The sequence below is a fragment of the Polyodon spathula genome, chromosome 19 (assembly GCF_017654505.1).
Source record: "Polyodon spathula isolate WHYD16114869_AA chromosome 19, ASM1765450v1, whole genome shotgun sequence".
NCBI lineage: Eukaryota > Metazoa > Chordata > Actinopteri > Acipenseriformes > Polyodontidae > Polyodon > Polyodon spathula.
In genome coordinates this window covers 5,665,881-5,686,500 of record NC_054552.1, presented here as the reverse complement: position 1 = coordinate 5,686,500, position 20,620 = coordinate 5,665,881, and the positions used below count along the sequence as shown (strand labels likewise).

Here is a 20,620-nt window from a genome sequence, read left to right as displayed (position 1 = left end):
CCTGTCTGAGAAATGTACTCACCCAGGCTTTGGATGAATAGCCAGCACTAATCATTACAAATTCTGTACCTGTAAAGAATTCAAGATTTTGCAGTGTAGCATCTTTTAGACAAATCTGCAAAATACATCCATGAACAACAGGGTGATTCTGGAAAATAAATATATAATACGGTAGTGCAGTTATTAAGTTTGTATCTCTACAGTGCAAATTAATTTTAACCAGGTTAGCTTCTTGGACCAAGCTGGACATGATACAGGTGTCATTATAGAACTATGCTGGTGAATAAATCAACTAATTTCACCCATAAATCAATTTCTTCCTTGAGAACAGTGAACAATGTTCACATGCCAACAAGATTTGTAAACTGTATTGCAAATACAAGCCTTAAAAGGCAGTGGTAAGCCAAATTGCAAATGATGCTTCTGGCCTTGACAGTTTGAAGGCTCTATCAATGTGCACCCATTCTGATTACAGCACAGAGTTTCTGTGGAAAGTTTAACTCAAGATGATGACCTTTCCCCACAAGAATCCCATTAATGTTTCTGACATTGAGGGATACAGCATGTCAACCTGCAGGTCTTATCAGTGATGGAAAGCATCTAACAGACCTTCACAAAACCTGCTCAAAGGTATTATCGTAGCCAGTGAGGTAACTCAATTAACTACCTGAATGACTTCTTCTCTTTGCTTATTTTTGTATCAGTTAATCAAGTTTTAAGCAAAATGTGTGGATAAAGTGTAGAATGTTAAAGTAAAATGCACTGTGTATAGTCTTGGCAACTCGATCTTGCGTCTAAGAATTACAGCTGTCTCTAATCCGGTTCATATTTATTCTGAATAATTCAGTTTAAATGTTCTTCTTGCAATACATTTGTCTTGATTAAGTTTCAAGTAATCTGAATCCAGATGCATGTTCCTAATGCATATTCTTCCTGTTTGTCTCCTATCTGAAACATAGATGAGGGTTACAATCAGCCTAAATATCAACACCATTATAATGTCATTGAAGGCTAAGACAGGTTTGGATGAAAAGCAGTCAATGACACGGTTGCTTTAATTAAGAGAAATTGTGCAGAGATGGATTTTTTTTTTTTTTGGAATCTGAGTTAACAATAACATTACAACACAAGATGTATGTGAGGATTGCATTAAAAGAATGACGACACCCACGAACATGGTAACACAACACAATAAATCACTTTATTTAAACACACGCTATCAACACATGTCTTTTAAGCTTTTGGCAGGTACAATCTGTACTTTTCATGTTACTATTACCAAGTGTACAACTATAATCTTTATTTAATTTTTTTTTTTAACAATATATTTTGTGTTTAATAAACGTTACAGTAACTGTTTAATACATAACTATTTATCACCCCCTCCCCCCGAGTTATTTTAAAAGGATTTGTTTATGGGCAGCAGAGGTGTTTCCAGCTGTAGTAATCATCAGTCTATACATGTTAGTATCCTAGGCAGTTGTAAAATATTTTTTACATTTCACAGAAGGTTGCAAATCAAGGATGAAAATATCAGCTACAGGTATTTTATGCAACAAGGAACATTCTCTGGAGACAAATTTGAATACCCTGTGTTTAGTTTCAGCTAAAACAGAGCCATTAAAAACCTCCAACTACAGCAAGTAATAAAATATATTAGGAACCGAACATCTCTTATCTGTTAACCCTTTTAACAATAATAGAACTTCCACTAACAAGCTTACTGTATGAATTTTTATATTTCTAGGCATTGCAGTTTAAACTTCTTAGTAATAAGATATAATACTGCACGTGTTGCTGTTTACTAACGATGAAAAAACAAGGGCAGTAAAAAAAACAGAGGAAACAAGTAAGTGTATAAAGCATTCAATCCATTTATTTATTTTTCTTACAGCGTTAAATATTATAAATAAAGCTAAACTTGTTTTCACTGTGCAAAATACAGGGCTGCAGGTGATTTTATAGATACACATTTTAATTTACAAAATCCTCCTTTAATTTGCAAAATGAAGACCATCTGAATGAATAACAACAACCCAAATACTAGAAAGAACAAGACAAATTTCTTGGTTGGCTTTCTGAAAGGTAAGCGGGTGCTGCAACACAAGATAAAATAAGACTATATATAGGGTATATAGAGAGAGAAAGAGCTGACTAATTAAATAAACGAGGCACACATTTGCAAGCACAGCCTAAATAAAACGTGCAGGTTTTATGTTTTTTAAGCCCATATATATATATATATATATATATATATATATATATATATATATATATATATATATATATATATATATATATATATATATAAATTGTGTGTCAATAATAACAAGTTAGTGATTGGAATATTAAAGTTTAAGGGATAAGAAACAACTGCTTGATTTAAGCTCTCTTACAGTCATTGATGGGTTAGAATGATTTCTGCCAACAATGGTGACATGCTTCAATATGCAAGACCCATGCAGTTTATTTTCAACAAGGTTAATGTGTTATAACAAGCCACGAAACACAATGCAGGCTATTCACCTTCCAGCTGTAATGCTTCAGCCTACAACTGGATGCATCACTGGAAAGTTCAAATGGACTACAAGCAAATTGAAGGAAGACAGAGAGGTTGGGGAAAGAAAATAAGAAAAAAATAGTTTTGTTAAAGCAAAGAAACAAGAAAGAAACAGACCAACTTATAAGTTTTAGAATAGAACAAATAATGAACCTTCTCATTTGAACTCAAGCAAGCTTGTATGCTACTTGTTTGATAATAATTGTTATTTTAGTTTCTGTGCTTTGTGAACAATGTTTTGGTTGTTCAATGAGAATGGTTCATTGTTGGAGCACAGTTTTCTACCAGAAGTTCAGATGATGCTGTAAACCTCAATTATCTCCTCATAGCATCGACTGTACTGTAGGTATCAAACATCTACAGATTTTGTAAAACTGAACTGGTAAAAGTGTCATAGGACATAGTACATGATCCCTGAACTTAACATCTATCTCAAAAAGAATGCATGTATTCAAATGTAATAACTTCCAGTGTACAAATTCTGGTTTAGATCGAAAGCATAAACTTTTGGCAACACCAACTTAATATATTTATTGTTGCTACTTTATATTGCATGTATATTACAGTATTTCATTTTATATAGGATAATGAAATTATATTGTGTATTAAGCCCTGATTTCTTTTGGTTAGTATTTAATAAGCATAGGGGGGTTGATCTAAGTAAAATTGCAATGGAAATGGATGGCATGGATTTATGTTTAGCATTATTTCATACCCATAAACACACAATTTTATGCATGGCATACAGCTCAAGTATCGTGTGTCTCCCAGTGACGTGGTTGCACACTGAATCTGAAGATGCTTTTTAAATAGAAGCTGGTGTTGACAAAGGTTAGAGTTTTAATAGTAAAATGTGTAAACTTGTCGACTGTGAATTGTTACAATAGTAAATAAAATACATTTAATAAATTCAAATGCATATGTTCAAAAGCAAAGCGCAGTGCATACAGTTAAAAAAAAAAAACACATTCATACAAAACATAAGTTTCAGCCAACTGTGACTTAAATTTAGTTTCATATTTCTTGGCACCAAAATGACCGGTATAAAAATGTAAACTTCTTTCTTAAAAAGTTCCAAACAATACTTGTAAAATGGCTTGTAAAAACAGTTTTTGGCAATTCCATTGCACTTTGCAAATGCATAGCTGCTACACGTATAGTAACAGGTTCTGCACATTTCAGTAAACCCTCTCACAGAAAATCAGATCACTATTCATATGAATCAACCTTCGACTCTTCTACAGCCCAGGTTAAAGTGCTTTCAGTATGTCTACCCTACTTACTGGCACAGTATTAATGAGATATTAACACCAAGCAGTAACCTGTGTAAAGCTTGAAAAAAGTAGATCAGGCAATCTTTTTTTGTCTTAGCTAAGTACATACTTTCCCATTCGGTAACCGCTAAACTGAAACACACATCTGGAGCCCGGAAGAGCACATCTGAAATAGATCTTCAAATAAGTTTTACTCCCAAGTAGTTCTCCACCCATTCAAGCATGTATTCAAGTGTCGGGGGAGCTGCTTCTTGGTACATTTGCACAAGGACCTCTTGAAGCATGCACAGCAATGGCACACCGAGACTCAAGAGCTCATACAAATAGGCATAGTCATCAGCATTGTCCCTTAAATGAAGGCCGGTGGCGCGCACCACACCATGCATCCAGCAAGACAGGCGCCTGGGGATATCAAATAGATCCCGCGTTACACGCATCGGCCAGCTTATGGTTCTCCTAAGGAAGGAAGCCATGGTACCTGGGGGGCTGTCCTCCAAGGTGCTGGCAGCAGAGTAGGCATTTGTTGAGTCTGGCGAAGACCAACCCTCCTCCTGCTTTGACAGCCCTGTGTCCTCCTAAAAATACAGTCTGCAGTCAATCTCTGATAACACTGAGCAGTCTGAAGTCAATATCTGATAACATTGAAATGACAATCTAATAGGTTGTGGCCTTTTAGCCTCTTAGCAAAGAAACATCGTTAGTAAACCAACATACAAGTACTGTGCGTGTAACCTTAAAACAGACTCTGAAAACTAAGCTGTTGATGTAAAGTATTTTCTTTACCAGTAACTCATTGCAATCACATTGGATATAATATATTTACATATAATGCATATTATTTACATATAATGCATATTGCCTAACATACTATTGGCTACTATAATTAAACACTTAGGGGAACATGTATCAAGATCGACCGATGCAGCGCTAAATTGATCTAGTGAAAACTAGTGCTCTGCCGCGGCACAAATTTGACCCCACCCCGAATGTATTAACAGGCCCAAAATGAATGAGGCACGCCGTAGGCTGCCACATTTAAATGAGAAAATTCAGCTGCACCGGTGTTCTGAAACCCTAAAAATGGGCTACGGCAGCACAGACTGACAGACTAAGCTCCTCAATTGAACAACAGGTATATCATTTGGAGAGGCAATGACCTGTGTCTTGGCTTTATATTATATTATTATTATAGGATGGATAAGACCAAATATACATAATGAAGAGGATCCAATGAACCAATTTATTATATGACCAAAACAAACAATTGTACCTAATGAAATAGCCGGTATCAAGCTATAATTTCAGCCTCAGGGAGATCAAAAAGGGTAATGCAGACCCTAAATACTCTCCCCCCTTCTCAGTACTCTCCCTCTGTTCCTGGGTTGTTCAGTTTCATGGAAATTGTGTATTTGACTGCCTACCATGAAAAATCTGCACTTTATTTTCCTTACAGTATTATACATCACTGTACTCGTCACCTCCCCTGTTGATTTCATACTTTTATCAAGTACAAGCAGCGCTACAGTAGCTGTACACGGTCCGGCTCAATGCCATGCATTTGGTTACTATGGCAATGGGGTCAAACAAATACCAACTTCATGACTGGTGAATTCCTCATACTGCACAATGACATTTCTACATACTACTAATGTACAGCGTGTATAAAGAAAAACACAAAAGCTTCAGGTTTGTCATTTCAGGTTTGCAGTTAACGTTTCTCCTGTGTGTAATATTTTGGGATTAGAGGCAGCAAAATAGGCTATAAATTACACAGTCATTTTCACTGTGTGTCATCATACATTTTAAAGGTTTACAAAACTCGAAAATGTTGCTGAATTTGTCATTCAAGGTTGTTTTTAAAAAAATCTTTTGTCTGCTTGCTACTTTTTTTTTTGCGGCCTACTCAGACCATTTTAAACGTCTTGTTTCCAGCAGAGGTTTGTTACATTTTTAAATATTGTTCAATAGCTAATCGAGTTACAATGTACATTTTTAAACTCAGTAGCTAGGCGAAATGTTAAAATGTTTCATCCTTGGTTTTTGGGTGATGCTCTTGATTAGCCATCAATGATGACACATTTTAGGCAGCTTACATCAGTAGAATATAATGTGAAAAGAAAATGGGTGTGTTTTTTTTTATATATATACATAAAATGTCGGTTTCGTGACATTCCGTGAAATTCTTTTTTTATCCGGGCCCTATGACTGCTGCCATAACGCTCTTTCCTATCAGCTGCTTTCTGAATTTTTCTTTACGCCCAAATAAGACCTATTTGAAATCGGTCTTGTTTGTGGACCCTTTTAGCGCCTGCACTGCTGTTCTGCCACTTCATAAATCTCATTTTAATATCACAGACTTAATTTCCAAATAAGTCCCACCTACAATTTGCCCATGCATATAATTAAGGCTTGACACGCCTTAAAATGCATGGCTAATGAGCGGCGGAGCATTTTGCCACAGCAGAGCGCATTTTAGTGGTGCTACCACGACTTTAACCAACCAAAAGTGTCATGATACATATGGGGCAATCCCCCTTAACTTTTAGTGTTTTGAGCAACCAAATTATGTTTTCAAATGTTTTATAGATTCTTTATTACCTTTTGTAACTCAGTTCTCCACTTCCTGTGCTTGTTGTTGGTTTTGCGTTGAGCAAAATGTGACTTGCAGTAAAATTTACCTGGTAAAACACAAAAAATGAGAAGTGTTACATTATCATAGCATGATGCAAAACAGTGTACACTCTTTAAGATGATAAGCCATTTAAAGGATGATCAGCAGCATACCTTCATAACATAGTCAACAAAATAAAGCAACCCAAACAGGGAGAAATAATTACAAAAACATGTTAGTACAGAAAGAAAAAAAAAACTAAAGAAAACGCTTTTGCCAATAATTGAGTGTTGACAGTGCCTAACACAAATGGATTTCATTCTGAGACAGTTTATTTAAAGTACTGAAAACCTTTTGCTGTCCCATATTACCTTCCTCTGTGTCAAAGGCGTAGATGCCCATGCGCAGGATGGTGTTGCAGGAGTCACACCTGAAGCACTCCCTGTGGAAGAACCTGCCTTCCACGCTCAGCCGCTCCATCACATACACACGCTTCGTACAGAAGTGACAGCTGTCACTGCCACCCAGTGTCTGGGGGAACTCTTTACGCAGAGAGCCCTGGGAAGATCAATGAATAATACAATGAATAATTACACAATAGTCCGTGGCATATCTGCCCGTCACATATCCACACAAACCGTTTATCTGCCATGATCAATCTCTTCAGCAACATTAGTTTATTACTGAACACAGATTAGTTCAGAGATTGTAGATCCTACCAAAATTTTCGTATGCTTGTTGTATGTTCTCCCAGAGCACTACCATTGCTGGAAGCGTCACGTGAGCTGTTCAGTGTGTTGACTTGATATGTAAATAAATCCTGTTCGCCTGCGGGGTGTATTAACCTCCATCTCGCTCTCCTACCTGTCACCTGCATGCACCCACACGGCAGACAGCTACTCTGTCACAAGCATTAATACCCTGTATCTTTCTAAACAAGGGATTTACCTAATAAAAGCTGAATACATGTGACTGTCTCCAGATTAGCAATAAAGTAATCAATCTGGAGACGGTCACATTCTACACAAGTTTAGCATAGATGGGGAATTTTAACCCCATCCATGCTGTAAAAAAACATTTTTTAACAACAAAACAATGCTCAAACAAAAGACAGTACCTTTAAATAAAAATATTAAAAATACAAAAGAAGACAAAACATAAAGTATGCACAGGGGCAGGGGGGTACCCTGTTAGCCCGTTACATTGGGTTATCTATCTGTTCAGTTACTTATGGTGGGAGTGGGCCAATTCAATCAACATGCCAATTCAATACCTGTTTTATTTCCCTGTCCTGTAGGAAAATGTAATCAAACATTTTAGAGGCACCGTATATAAATATTGAAATACTTTGTCTTGAAGTTTGATTGAATACCCACTTAGAGCAGGGAAATAGCACAGGCCACAATGCAGTGCTGTATGCTTTAACTGAATCTACCCCTCATTGTCGAAACAGTTCATGTTTTGTTTTTGTTTTTTAACCTGAATGTTACATTTTGTAAATGTGGTTTATGGATTAAAGTTAAACATACAGTACAACTGCATTTCAGCACAGCCCTTGAAATTTAAAAAAAAAATAATTAAAAAAACCCTGGGCATGCACATGGAGCTTAATTTTCGAAAGCACAGCCCACCACCACAAGCGACTTGCAGCCTTTTCATTCAGTCAGCCCTTTGACTTCAACAGCATACATTTCAGGAAGGAGAGTAGCTAATGGGATAGGAAAGCACTATTATTACCTCTGCAGGCCAAATTACTGTATAATACTGAACAGGCATTGATTGTGGCTTATTTCAGTAAGACAGAATGGTATATGAAAATATGTTTTTACAATGCAAAACCTTTAAACTGAAGTGATTTGCAATCGAGAAGCAACTTATGTGAAACTAATATCCTTGGATTAGTAGAGAAGTTTAATGTACACTACAGTACATCATTTGTGTGTACTAGATCATTATTGTACAATACAATATAACTGTAGTACCTCAAAGTTTCAACACTACACTTTCAAACTGAACAGTCAACCAGAAACAAGGCACCTGGTGACTGTAAAAGACCTGAAGAGCCAATGCTTAACAGTTATACAGAGCTCTCCTACATTACTTGATGGTGTCTTATTTTTACTCGTCATGTTAAAGTGTAGACCTTTTATTAATACAATACATACACATATAAAACCAGGTTAAAAATAATAATACAAGCTTCGGAGTTCTAGACATTTCAGATTTAGGAACACCCTCGATACCTGATGTGTTCATATCTTTAGAGTTCTATTGTACTAGAAGTTTGATATAAGCGATTTTCCCTGAAGCTGCAAAGGGAGGGGTGAGCCATGCGGTCTACAAGATAAAATATCTGCTAGTATTTTTCCATTTGCGCTTGTCTCGGTTACCTTTCTGCTACAAGATGGAGAGGAACAGGAAAGGGAAGCAGCACATTCAGCAGGAAAGGGACTTGCAGAGAGGGCAGGTTCAGAAGCAGCAGGAGGAGCAGATGAAGCTTGACCGGCAGGCTAGTGCAGCGTTCAGCAGTAATACACTGGCAACACTGTCTGAACCATTTAGGGCATGTGATTACTTAAAAAGCTAAAGGAAGTCAATTGTACTATAGGAAAGTTCTACTGTCATATTGTCCTACTGAATTATGTGCAGATTATTAAAGCCCAGTAAATGCATTTGACAGGCAATGGCCATGCACAGGATTTTAGCTCATAAGCTGGCTTTTAATATGACCCTTTGGTCTTAACTAAGGACAGTGTTGTTACCAAGCCAGGTTTCCGGTCTCTGCCCCCTTGCCCGGAAGTGTTGGTCTGTGAAAGGTAACAAACACCATACACAGTGTATTACTCTAGATGGGAACAGACTGCTGCAGTCTGGCTACAGAACTTTTACCTTCAGAACCAAAAAACTGAATTCCCCCTTTAATAAAGACAAACAGAATAAGATTTTAAAACCAGGCTTGTTTTCTATTTAACGTATTATTGTCTACTAAATCAAAATGAGAGTGTGCATTGACAGAATGTCATGCTCAATTTGATTAAAGCTTTTTAATGCTTTGATAAAGACGCTCCTAATTTTGCTAGCATAATCCTTGAAATGCATATGATCATAAGGCTTACCGGTGAAGAAGAATGAGATTTGGGTCTGTGGTCATTCTCATAGAGAGTGACTAATACCTCAGCCATAGATCCTATGACAGAGGAAACCTTCCCCACAGTCATCTAGCAGGCAGAGGAGAAAAGAGTGGAAAGAACAGGGAAAGTAAGAGAGGCAGAATGGAAAAAGGTTTTACAAAGTAAGCATAGAAATCAGTTAAGAGGAAGCTTAACAGGTTCAAAATACATACACCCAGAACTAGAAAACCCAGGACAGTTAACATTCTCCAATAAAAACAACACTGATTGACAGGGAAAACTGCATAAACGTTATCAGAAGCATATTGGCAGTTTTGTTTCTCAATGTGTAAGAGTAACTTTTTGTCCTTTTAAGAGTTAATTACAGACCAGAGTAAAGGCTTTGACAACATGCCCCTTATTGTGCAACAGACTGATAAACGTGCAGGTCAAACAAGCAGGTAAGTCTTGTAGAACACTATCAGTCCTCATCAATACAATGCAAACTATTCCATCTGTGTAATAATGCACAAAAACAAGCAGCTATCGTTATTTTGTAACATATTCCTTCAGTTAAAAACAAAATGTTGCTCTCAGAAATGTTTGCAGTCACAAACTGAACTACACAAGCACAGTGAATGAGAATTGTCACTCTAATGAATAATCACTGCACAAAAATAATAATATAGTAGACTTGTTAATGGATGCAAGTGTTACACAAAAGCATGCCTTGCTCCTTCAAAAATACCTGGCCTGATGAAGTATGTATGGGTTCAGTGTGTTTCGTTTCTTTGTTTTCAAAATAGCGGTTGTGAAAGAGTACATGAGGAGTAACGTTTGCAACGCACTACAGTTAAAGAAAAAAGAGACAACAACAGGTTCGAATTCAGTGAAGCATAAGAACAGAAAATGCAAGTGGAAGATTCTAAACTTTAGGAATTTCTCTTAGTTAGTAAAAAGGTAAACAACACATATGTGGGTTAATAAATGAAAAAAGATAGAACATTTTTATCTGATATATTTTGAGATTATACCTTTTATAGACATGTATGTTTAAATACATTTTAAAAAATATAGCATATTAATTTACAGATTTAGTAAAAAATATATGATTTTTAAATCATAATAAAAAAGTATAATTTATGCAACTTTCATATATGTACCACTATTTACATTTTTTTTATAATTAACATAAAAACAAATGTGTTTAAACATAGGTAAAAAAAAAAAAAAAAAAAAAAAAAAATTATATAGTTTATGGAAGTTGCAGCAGGAACTAAACATAGTACCAGGCAAGGCACACAAGTGCTGATTATAGGGCAGCCACCAAATTTCCATTTTTCAATTGTTCAAGTGGCTTTTCCTTTCTAATGGACAGCTTATCTAGGTCCTGGGTTACGTTAGTAAGTCAATTTCAGGCAGAAGTAGAAAAGGAAATGGAGACACAGTTTAGAAAGAAACATGAGAACATGGATTAATAAAATAAACGAAACGGGACACACAGTATCACAGTTGTCATAAGATGTGAAGCATTTGCTGTACATCCTTCAGACCTCGGAATCTACCCCCTGACATCTCAGCTGATCCCAGAAACTTGAGGGCTTCAAAATCATAATTTAACAGCGCTCCTAAATTAAAACTCTCGATAAATGACACTGGATAAGCAGTTCTCAAGCTAGACATAAAAGCCTAAAGTGTAACACGAGTGCTTTTAAATGATACTAAAATTAACGATAATTCCAAAATTGCAGTACAATTAAAGAGCTTTCTAAAATTATAATTTACAGTAGCATCCTTCCTGTATCTCTGTCACCAGGGACGCCCTTCATAGCTTTTTTCCCCCCAGTAACCAATAAGATGCTTCCCCTAATGACTGAGATTCTTTGCAACCAGTAAAATGCATGCAAACTTCACGCAAGGCACGCAAACTGAGAACTTTCTTTAACCCACTGTTAAAAATACTTGGAATTATTGTATTGTTGCATTGTTATGATATCTTATTGATTATGAAATATTTAGGTGTCTCTTTGTGTTAGTCCTCGCCCTATTGGGATGTGTCTGTGTTGGCCTGCAGGCATGAAGTGGATAAACTATTTTAATATGTGGTGAATGAAAGCTGCAATCACATTCAATTGAATACCTTGTAACTGAGCATGTGAAGTCGTGGTTGTTTATACAGTACACTACCTGTGGAGCCGGTTTAGGAGATGAAGGTTTTACAGGAGATGTAAGACTGGCAGCAGCAGAGGAGTAAAAGGAAGGGCAGGTGGAGACAGCTTTGGGTCCAGGAGAGGGGGAGTTGGGGGCAGGCTGGGCAGTCTGTATGGAGCACATGCACGTTGCCAATGAGTCAGGAATGTACCATCAACAGAGAGAATTGTGAAAGCAAACAGTTAGACTAAATTATGTATGAAGGAGGAAAGTAGAAAATCACACTGACAAGATAAAGAAAAGTCCTATTCAAAACCAGAATGGCTGTCAGTCAGTTAAAGCCTAGACTATCCACACGTTAGTACCATAAACAAACCATCATGCCCAAACAAGGTCTAAATGTTCTCCATATAGAGACTTTTTATGCCACTTGATCTTCTGGTACTTAAGTCTTTTATTGAACCTCAGACCACTTCTAACTTGGCTCTGTGTTTGTTCACTGATGAGGTGAATGTTTTAAGCTAGTGGGAGAACATACTTCTCAGTATTGTAAGAACTCTACAATGGAGATTCAATTTTGTACAGCAAGCTATATACTGTGATCATATCCATATCTCAGATGACAGAAATGCAGGTTTTTTCCTGAGTAAACCAATGCTAACGTCACCGTGGGCTGGATTTCCACTTCCCCTTATTAGGTGGTGTTAAAAATCCCATCATTTAAATTAAATATCACAGTTTATAAAAAGTCCTACAACTACCGTATTCGCTTGAGTAAAAGTTGACCTTGTGTAAAAGTCGAGCCCCCCATTATGAGGGCGAGATCCGGGTATAATTTTTTTTTTGTTTATTTGTTATTGAAACAGAGATGGTAAGACTAGTGTAACAGTAAACAAGAAGTAACTCCTGAAATTGAAACTGTTGTTAGAGTGCACTTCAGGTGTTAGTTTTCCTAAATATATGTATTAGATATCCTGACGGTGTTTGAGCGTCAGATTTGCAAAAAAAAAAAAAAAAATGTTACAAGCGCTTCTACCTAGAACCTCGTCCATGTTTATTTATTATTTTTGTATAGCCTACAATAGTATTATTTTAGTATACAAGCGCCACCTCCAGTTCCTTCTTAGCCCACATGGAAGTATGTATTTCAATGGAATGTGGGGGTGGGGTGGTCTGGCTGTACAGCTGTGTCTGTGTTTTACGTGACAGCTCTGGATGTGAACAAACCTGGGATTCATTTTTTATATATAAGCAATTGAAAAGGTAATGTTATTATTATTATTATTATTTATTATTATTATTATTATTATTATTATTATTATTACATACCTGTCAACTTTTATAAATACAAAATCTAGCGTGTACAGCAGCAGCGGCGGCGGAGGGGGGGCGGTGCAAAGGTAGGTGCGTGGTTAAGTACTGTATGTGAACTTGCCTTGCATACTGAATGCATGCTAGGTACAGACAGGGATTGCAGTAACCACACACAGGCCATGACTTTTGCAGACATTAAATGTTTGCTGACATAAGGGGGGTTTTGCTCATGTACTAGTCGACCCCCCCCCAACTTCAGGATTGTGTTTTGGGGTTAAATTTCTCGACTTATACGCTAGCAAATACGGTAAGTTGTTACCTGCTGGCTCCACACTGTAATGTATTCTTTACAGAACACAAATCACGAAAACATGCAACACATGAATAACTCTTAAACAAGTTTACCCTGGACAATTTCCATGTACATTTTGCAGTTTATCATGCTACTATGATTAACTGTGGTTATATTGGCTATACCATGTTTTTACAAAGATTCACAACACTTCTTTATGTTTTTAGCATGGTATGGTGTGGTAAACTTTTGTAAGGGAAGATAAATCACACATGAGTGGGAGTGAGTGACTCAAGCAGGAGGGCACCAGATAGTCACCTCAGGTTGGAAAGCCATGTACCCAAATAATGAACAAAGATGGGCTGCCTTCTCCTTTATGTTCTTTTTGTGAAACTCCCTAGCTGACAGAGACTGAGATCTCCTCTGCAAGATGTGAACAGCAAAGAAGAAAGCAGGTTTTACAAAGCAAGAAAATGAAAACCAGAAAACCATTCCTCTGAGAATGAATGGGCATACCTATTTATTCTTATTTTACTGTACGTACAGGCTATAATATTACCTATTATTATTATTATTATTATTATTATTATTATTATTATTATTATCAATCTGACAACAAAAGCTAAGCAAACAAATTCCCAGTTGACTCTACAGAAAAGTGTCACTATGGAACTACCACTCTGATAGACACAAATAGGCTGCAGGGATCAGGTCCAGTTTACACATGTAGAAGTCCGGCCTTTTATACCATAACGAACTTGATGTGACTTCTTAGTGTAACTCAGTACTGACTCTTTTTTACTCCCAATTGAGGTTCTTTGCGGTGAGAGAGGTGGCTTAGTGCATTGAAATCATATGCATTAATTTTAATTCCTGGCTGTCAAATTTGAATTGATTTGAGCTGCTTCTTTATACAATACCTATGGAGACAGTTTTAGGCCCAGGAGGAAGGGAGCTGGGGGTAGGCAGGGAGGTCTGTGTGAAGCAGATGTACATTGGCAATGTTTTTTTTTTTTAATTTTATTTCTCTAACCCAATACATTAATTTGAATGAACCAGTTTTACATTCTTCTATTGTCAGGTTTGGTGCTATCAAGATGATCTAAGTTTAGAAACATAGTCAAACAATAAAGAAACAGAGGTATAAGTAAGAAAAAGGGAAAAGGAAAACGTGCAGCTGGTCACCTGATTGATGTGATCCTCAAGCCGCTGAAGGCGTTGTAGCATTCCTGACACGGCTAAGACAGTGGAGCGGTGAGAAGCCGAGTGGCCTGTGCTCTCTGCCTGCTCGTCTGTTTTATCAGCTTGTTTAGGTTTCCTGGGAATGTACTCAGTGCAGTGCAATGGCTCAATTGTTCTGTTTACCACATACTGAGCACTGGCTGGAGACTGAAACTAGAAATATACAGAAAATGTGACTTTCCATCAGTAAGAAATGTACTTTGATCGGACTAAGTTGCATTGCAATTCTATCCATGTTTTATGTATCTGATAATAACATTAGAATGTTAGTAGATTTTAGAATCTAATTGTGCTTCTAATCTGTATTGATATTGGTTACTACTACACACCCATACCTGCCTTTTTGGTGGAATAGCAGGGACAGGGTTTTGGTCCATAGGTTTGGCGAATCGGGGACTCTCTGACATATCAAGAGAAGGAGGCCTTGGTGCTTTGGTAGCATTTGAACCAGACTCAGTCTTTAAAAGTACAGCAGTTATAGTCAGGACACCACAGCGGTTGTTAGGAGAAAGTTCAAGGAAGTGTTGAAAAAGAGAAAAGGGGAAGAAGAAAGGCAGTAATAGAAGTATGTAAGCAAAATCCACAAATGCATAGTTATTGTTTCTCTGTAGGACAACAAAAACACTGGCTATATATTTCTTACCATGCTACTTAGACACTACAAAATAATAACTACGAGAAAGCATCTAAACTTGTATGTTATCCTGCTGATGTAGAGATGGGTCATTATGCAATCAATGTATTCAACATCATTTCTGTGTCAAGAGAGGTAACTAAACTGACTTATTTTCCCAATCCCACAGAACCTCAATAAGCTCCTTATTTTAACCATATTTCATAATAGCTAGATACAAAATGGTATTATTTAGTGTAGAAGGTTTCATTTAGTTAATGAATCAGACAAACCCCCCCCCCCTCATTCATATTGCCAGACAGATGCAGATAGTCCAAACTTGCATCAGTAAAGTAGAGACATATGTTTGCTATATTAAACATTTAAGTATGATTACTGTATCCCACTGTGGTTTGTTCAACTCAATAAAATCCAAGGGCAAATCCCATAATACTGACTGTACTAGATGAGGGAAATAAAGCAGCTCTAAGAATCTGGCATCACTTCTAAGCATAAACAACAAGTAACCATCATTGGAATGCCTGGCCAGCTTTCCTTATCATGGTAACAACAATGGCATTCACACCATTTCTACTACACAGTGTATTACTTTATAGACGTGTTTAGCTTTGATAAAAAGCTAGAAAAACAGAGGGTTTTTTTTACCAAGCGGCTCCTTAAAGATGACTGTTCAGTTACTGAATTGGATTGATATGAACGTTTATGTTGGTACAACTTGTGCTAAAAAAAACCAGTTTTTTGAAGACATTGAAGAAGACTCGTCTGAGTTTCTTTGTATGCCTTAAAGGGTTAAACCAACTGTTTAAAAGAGCTTCTTGAACTCTGGACTATTGAAAGAAATTAGGTTCCAGCATCCTGTAGTCCAGTAACCAAATAAGCTCTTGGGTTTCTAAGCTGGACAACAGGAACAATGAAAATAACTCTTTACTGTATAAACCATATCTTGGAATTTTAAACACAAAGGGCAGTATTCAAGGATTAGCATGCAATCAGTTGCATAGGACTACTAGGTATTTAGTGGTGCTAATGCTTTATAAATACAGCCTTAATACTGAAGGGCACAGGGCCTCAGCTGCAGATTATAAGCCCCTTCAGTAACTGTTTTCCTATTTGTATTCCATATGTTTACTCACTGAATTGTGTAGAAGAATAAAAAAACTGTTGCATATGTTGTCCAGGCTTTAGTTCAGTTGCCAATTTAAGATGCTTAGAATCTGACAATAGTGGTGTTTCTTACTTTTCTCCGTAGGGACGAGCTGGGCGCATTCTCTTCAAACTTGGCCAGCAGTTGAGAAGCCATTGATTTGACTTTGTTTAGATTCCCACCATCCTTTGCCTCTCCACCTTCAATCCCAGAACTTTGACTGGAGAAGTTTGAAGCCTGCATCAATTCGAAAAAACACTTTTAGCAACTTGCACATCTTATTCTGTGAGAAAGATGCTTTGAAAATACTTTTAACAAAATAACTTTTTTATGCTTTAAACTAACCTCCTCCAAATGACTGAATCCCTTCCTCCTTCTTTTGCTCATAGCGTCATTTTCTTCCACTTTTTTGTCATCCTGAAATAAAAGAATTGATGCTGCAAACAACATTACAGAGACTAGCACACTGTCATTTTTAAAACAGAGGGTAGAATATTGGATTTCAATTTCGTATAAGCGTGTTATGACAGTTTGAAGGTGAACAATTCTGTGGAAAGCCTTGCGGTTACCAAGAAAAAAAGATCTATTGAGATTCAGGTCTTTTCCATTATTCAGCTAGGGATTCAATTTGATAAAGCATTGTAAGATCAGACAGTGAGTCATACATGCTCTTTGGTTAAGATACAGATCTTACTGCCCTCATTGTGTGACAGTGATTAAAAGGACACAGATACAAGGCTGGAGATGTACTGTATTAGCTTTACACTGATGAAGGCACTAGCGAAACGTATCAGCTAATGTTCAAAGGATTTGCTTGTGTATCTTGATACAGCAACTCTTTTGTTCTCTGCACGCTAATGTTTACTTAAATAATCCCCACTGCTTTTAAAAAATATTTCTAGAGTATAGGTTTACCCAAAGAAGGTGATTACATTACATACTGCAGGATCCTATATGGAAAAACCCTGCCCGTTCACTAGAAAAATATGAGAGCAGATTTTATTATTTTTGAAAACTGCCTACAACTTGAACTGGTTTAACAAACCACTTCATTTCCTAGGGTAATGAATCTTGAAAGTGCAGTTTACCAGTGACCTTTTGGTCGGCTTTCGTTTGCACGAGCCAACATATAACTCTATAATTATTCATACAGTATGTCTGAGGTTATTATATTTTAAAGTGCATTGTGATATGTTTTTCAGGATACAGAAGAAGCCATATGCAGTGGCGCAATTAATATTTAGATAGCTTTTAATGTTTTAGTATGGATCATAGAATTGTCACTCTGCATCCCTGATGCTTAAAATGGATCTAAAATGATGTTCCTAGCACATAAATGTGACTGTGTGGATCCGGTGTTGCTGTACCTTTGGTGTTCGTTTTCTTGGCAGAGTTAAATTATGGAAGTTATAAAGAGGGTTTGCTGACTTCCCTGAAGCAACTTCATTACTCTTGCCAATTTCTCTCCTTAAGTTTGCTGTAAAAAAAAAACAAATACATAAATATTTAAAACCAGAAGATTAGCAGACTATCACTGCATAGGTGTTACATAACAAACATAACTCTTTGAATTATGAAGACAATAATTATTGACTTTTGTCTATTGAGCAAAAAGATTTCCGTATATCCTTACTCTACTCTTTACTCTAGAGTCATCTATGCAAAGCACTGCATAATTTGTTTGGCATCTATACTGTGCATGAGCATACTGAAAAAACTGTAACATCTAGTTTCATTAGTTCAAGGTATGGGTGTATTCATTCAGTCATAACACAACTAAAAAACTGACATGCTCGTTGCTGCGAAAGGTTAATAAATTCGAACGTGTTCTTTATGGTATTACATTTGTATTCCGGTCCATAATTGTGAAATGCATTTTATAACCGATACTGAATTCAAAGCAGACACAACAGTCATATAGAAGATACTGTTCTGTTTTGACTACTGGTAATAAGAAGAGGTGCTTACCAGCTGCAGAAAGTGGTGCCCCTCGGAAGAGCTCGTAGAACTTGGAGAGGTACATGACCATGCTCAGCTTGTCAGGCTCGCTGTCAGCTGCCATCTCTTTTCCAGTCGTGACTGGAGGAATACCAAACTCCCGCTCTGCCATGTCGAACGCCAGCTGGTTGTTTTTGTCCACATCTTCCTCATTGAGACAATCAAAGTCACTGCAGAACAAAGAGCAGACAAAGCCATCAGGACTGGGAATGCAAATTAGCCATACATAAGTAACCCTTCTTGACAGACAGGAATGACGCCTGGGAAAATACAGCTCCGGAAGACCATCAAATCTTTTTGCATTAATCTGGAGTGTGAACTAGAGCATAGAAAAGCTATCGAAACTGCCTTTTCCCCCTCAGTTGAAATGTACACTCTTTCATTAGCTGAGAAAGTACTGCTGGAAGGGTAGAGACTAAATGCTTTCAGGCACATATTGTTATCTCATCTTCCTGTGGAATGACATGAATGACTCATGGTATGTTAAATATTTCAGCAAAATCTTCCTAGACAAGAACAGCATGTGTAAGACAAACTTGTAGATCTCGATCTCTCTCTCTCTCTCTCTCTCTCTCTCTCTCTCTCTCTCTCTCTCTCTCTCTCCTCAAACAGAGACACAGATTGATATGGGACTGATAAAAATAAAGAGATTGGTGGCCGACTGACTCACTGAATACAGTAACTAGTAAAGTAATTACATGAACATCTACAACGATGCATCTAAATAAACTTGACTGAATGAATAATTGTGAAGTTACAGTAGTTCCACGTTAACTAAACAGAAGTTTTACAGTCTTATTGATAAAACATATTTAATGCCTCGAAAATGTAATTTTTATATAAAAAATAATACAAAAACTTTATAATAATAAGTGGCGGTTCAGGTGGACAAGGCTGGAATGGATCACGAATACATCATTTCTTTATAGGAACATCTTTGAGCTCATTTAATTAGCAAGTAAGCCCTGAACAGCTAAATATTACAAAGGCACATGTAACCCAATCTGCAGCTTTGTATCTTACAGAAGGTCAGGTCGAAAGTGGTGTATAAGAGCACACAGTGCCAGGCCGCTCCTCCATGAGGTGGTGAGGTCAGATACATGAACATTCTTGTAGCTCTCCGTCTGCTTCTGGCACCAAGTCAAAAGCCTGTTGGGTCGAATTTCAGATTCTACAGCAAACAAATAAAAATACATAAATGGCCAATATTGTTCACACTGTTACCAGCGTGTAAACGTACATATATATGTAATTATGGAACTCATCAGCAGACTGTGGAGTTATCTGTTGTTTATTACATGATAATTCCCTAAAGCAGCATCACCAAGTGTAGGTACATTTTGATACTTCTCGTTACCAATGACAAGTACACTCCCCAAGGAAATACAGCGTTCAGAATCACTTTATGATTTGGAGAGGTGTTGGGTGGCCATGAAAGATGGATTTTTAATGACATTACATGTGGAATGCTGATTATCCAATTGTAAAATCCCAGTCCTAAGAATGCCTTATACCCAGGACTGGTGATGTAGCCCTTCTAATGCTTTACAGAAACAACAAATGCATGAACACAAATATCAGAAAGATTTATTTTACTGCATTGGAAAGTGATTCCAGAGTTGGGTCAGCCACTCCCTTTCTTTATATTAGTAAGATATCCACTTAGTATCAAACCAACAACCCTGTGGTTTGATACTAATGATGTGTATAACATAATGATAAAAATAATCAACTCCTCTTAAACTGAATTAGTAGACAGCAGCAATAATTTCTTACGCTTTCTGCATGTCTGTATTTATTCTGTATCTCCAGCACACCAGAGAACCACAGTGCAGTGACGTGAGGGGGTGGGTGTGTTCTGTCCAGACAATAAAGTCCATCAAATGAATTCTGCCTGTTCAGTTTGACTTACCCTGTCGTGAAAGATTAACAGATCGTCTGACTGAAGATGCTCTTTCAAGGGTACACAGTTGCAATTCACTGGTAATGTATAAGTGGCGTACCTAAGATACAGAGAAGAATTAAGGCAGACAGATTTAGTTCCATGCATTGCACACATTGCACAAAGAGGCTTGCCGAAAGAGGTCTAGCTCAAATCAAGACATAAAAACAGGTTCACACCTAATAATTGCTTTCATGTGGGATTACACCCATAAAATCAATAATTCTGCCGCAATTCTGTGCACTAGGAATGGAAATGAATCTCTTCAGGAAATGTAATTTCTGTTTGGCTTTTCCACAGTGAAACAGACTGATTTGACTATCTTGCACCTACCATTAACAACTCTAT

At 37.0% G+C, this 20,620-nt stretch overlaps 1 protein-coding gene across 19 annotated transcripts in view; it reads right to left on the bottom strand.

The window, feature by feature from the left end:
- Positions 1–1,850: 1,850 nt before the first annotated feature.
- Positions 1,851–20,620, bottom strand: part of LOC121294400 (F-actin-monooxygenase MICAL2-like) — a 48,929-nt gene continuing 30,159 nt past the window's right edge. For 5 of the 19 annotated variants that reach the window (XM_041218046.1, XM_041218057.1, XM_041218048.1 and 2 more), the window contains 16 exons: positions 20,243–20,333; positions 19,354–19,501; positions 18,301–18,500; positions 17,700–17,809; positions 16,678–16,749; positions 16,426–16,569; positions 14,890–15,012; positions 14,498–14,707; positions 13,631–13,735; positions 11,743–11,874; positions 10,304–10,402; positions 9,562–9,663; positions 9,208–9,252; positions 6,817–7,003; positions 6,433–6,512; positions 1,851–4,409 (listed from right to left, as the gene is read on the bottom strand). In XM_041218046.1, coding sequence (XP_041073980.1) covers positions 4,014–4,409; positions 6,433–6,512; positions 6,817–7,003; positions 9,208–9,252; positions 9,562–9,663; positions 10,304–10,402; positions 11,743–11,874; positions 13,631–13,735; positions 14,498–14,707; positions 14,890–15,012; positions 16,426–16,569; positions 16,678–16,749; positions 17,700–17,809; positions 18,301–18,500; positions 19,354–19,501; positions 20,243–20,333 — 2,244 coding nt within the window. In that variant the 3' untranslated portion in view covers positions 1,851–4,013. Of the gene's footprint in view, positions 4,410–6,432; positions 6,513–6,816; positions 7,004–9,207; positions 9,253–9,334; positions 9,362–9,561; positions 9,664–10,303; positions 10,403–11,742; positions 11,875–13,630; positions 13,736–14,497; positions 14,708–14,889; positions 15,013–16,425; positions 16,570–16,677; positions 16,750–17,699; positions 17,810–18,300; positions 18,501–19,353; positions 19,502–20,242; positions 20,334–20,620 lie in introns of those variants that run through there. The other 14 variants (XM_041218061.1, XR_005946783.1, XM_041218059.1 and 11 more) reach the window with 14 other exon arrangements.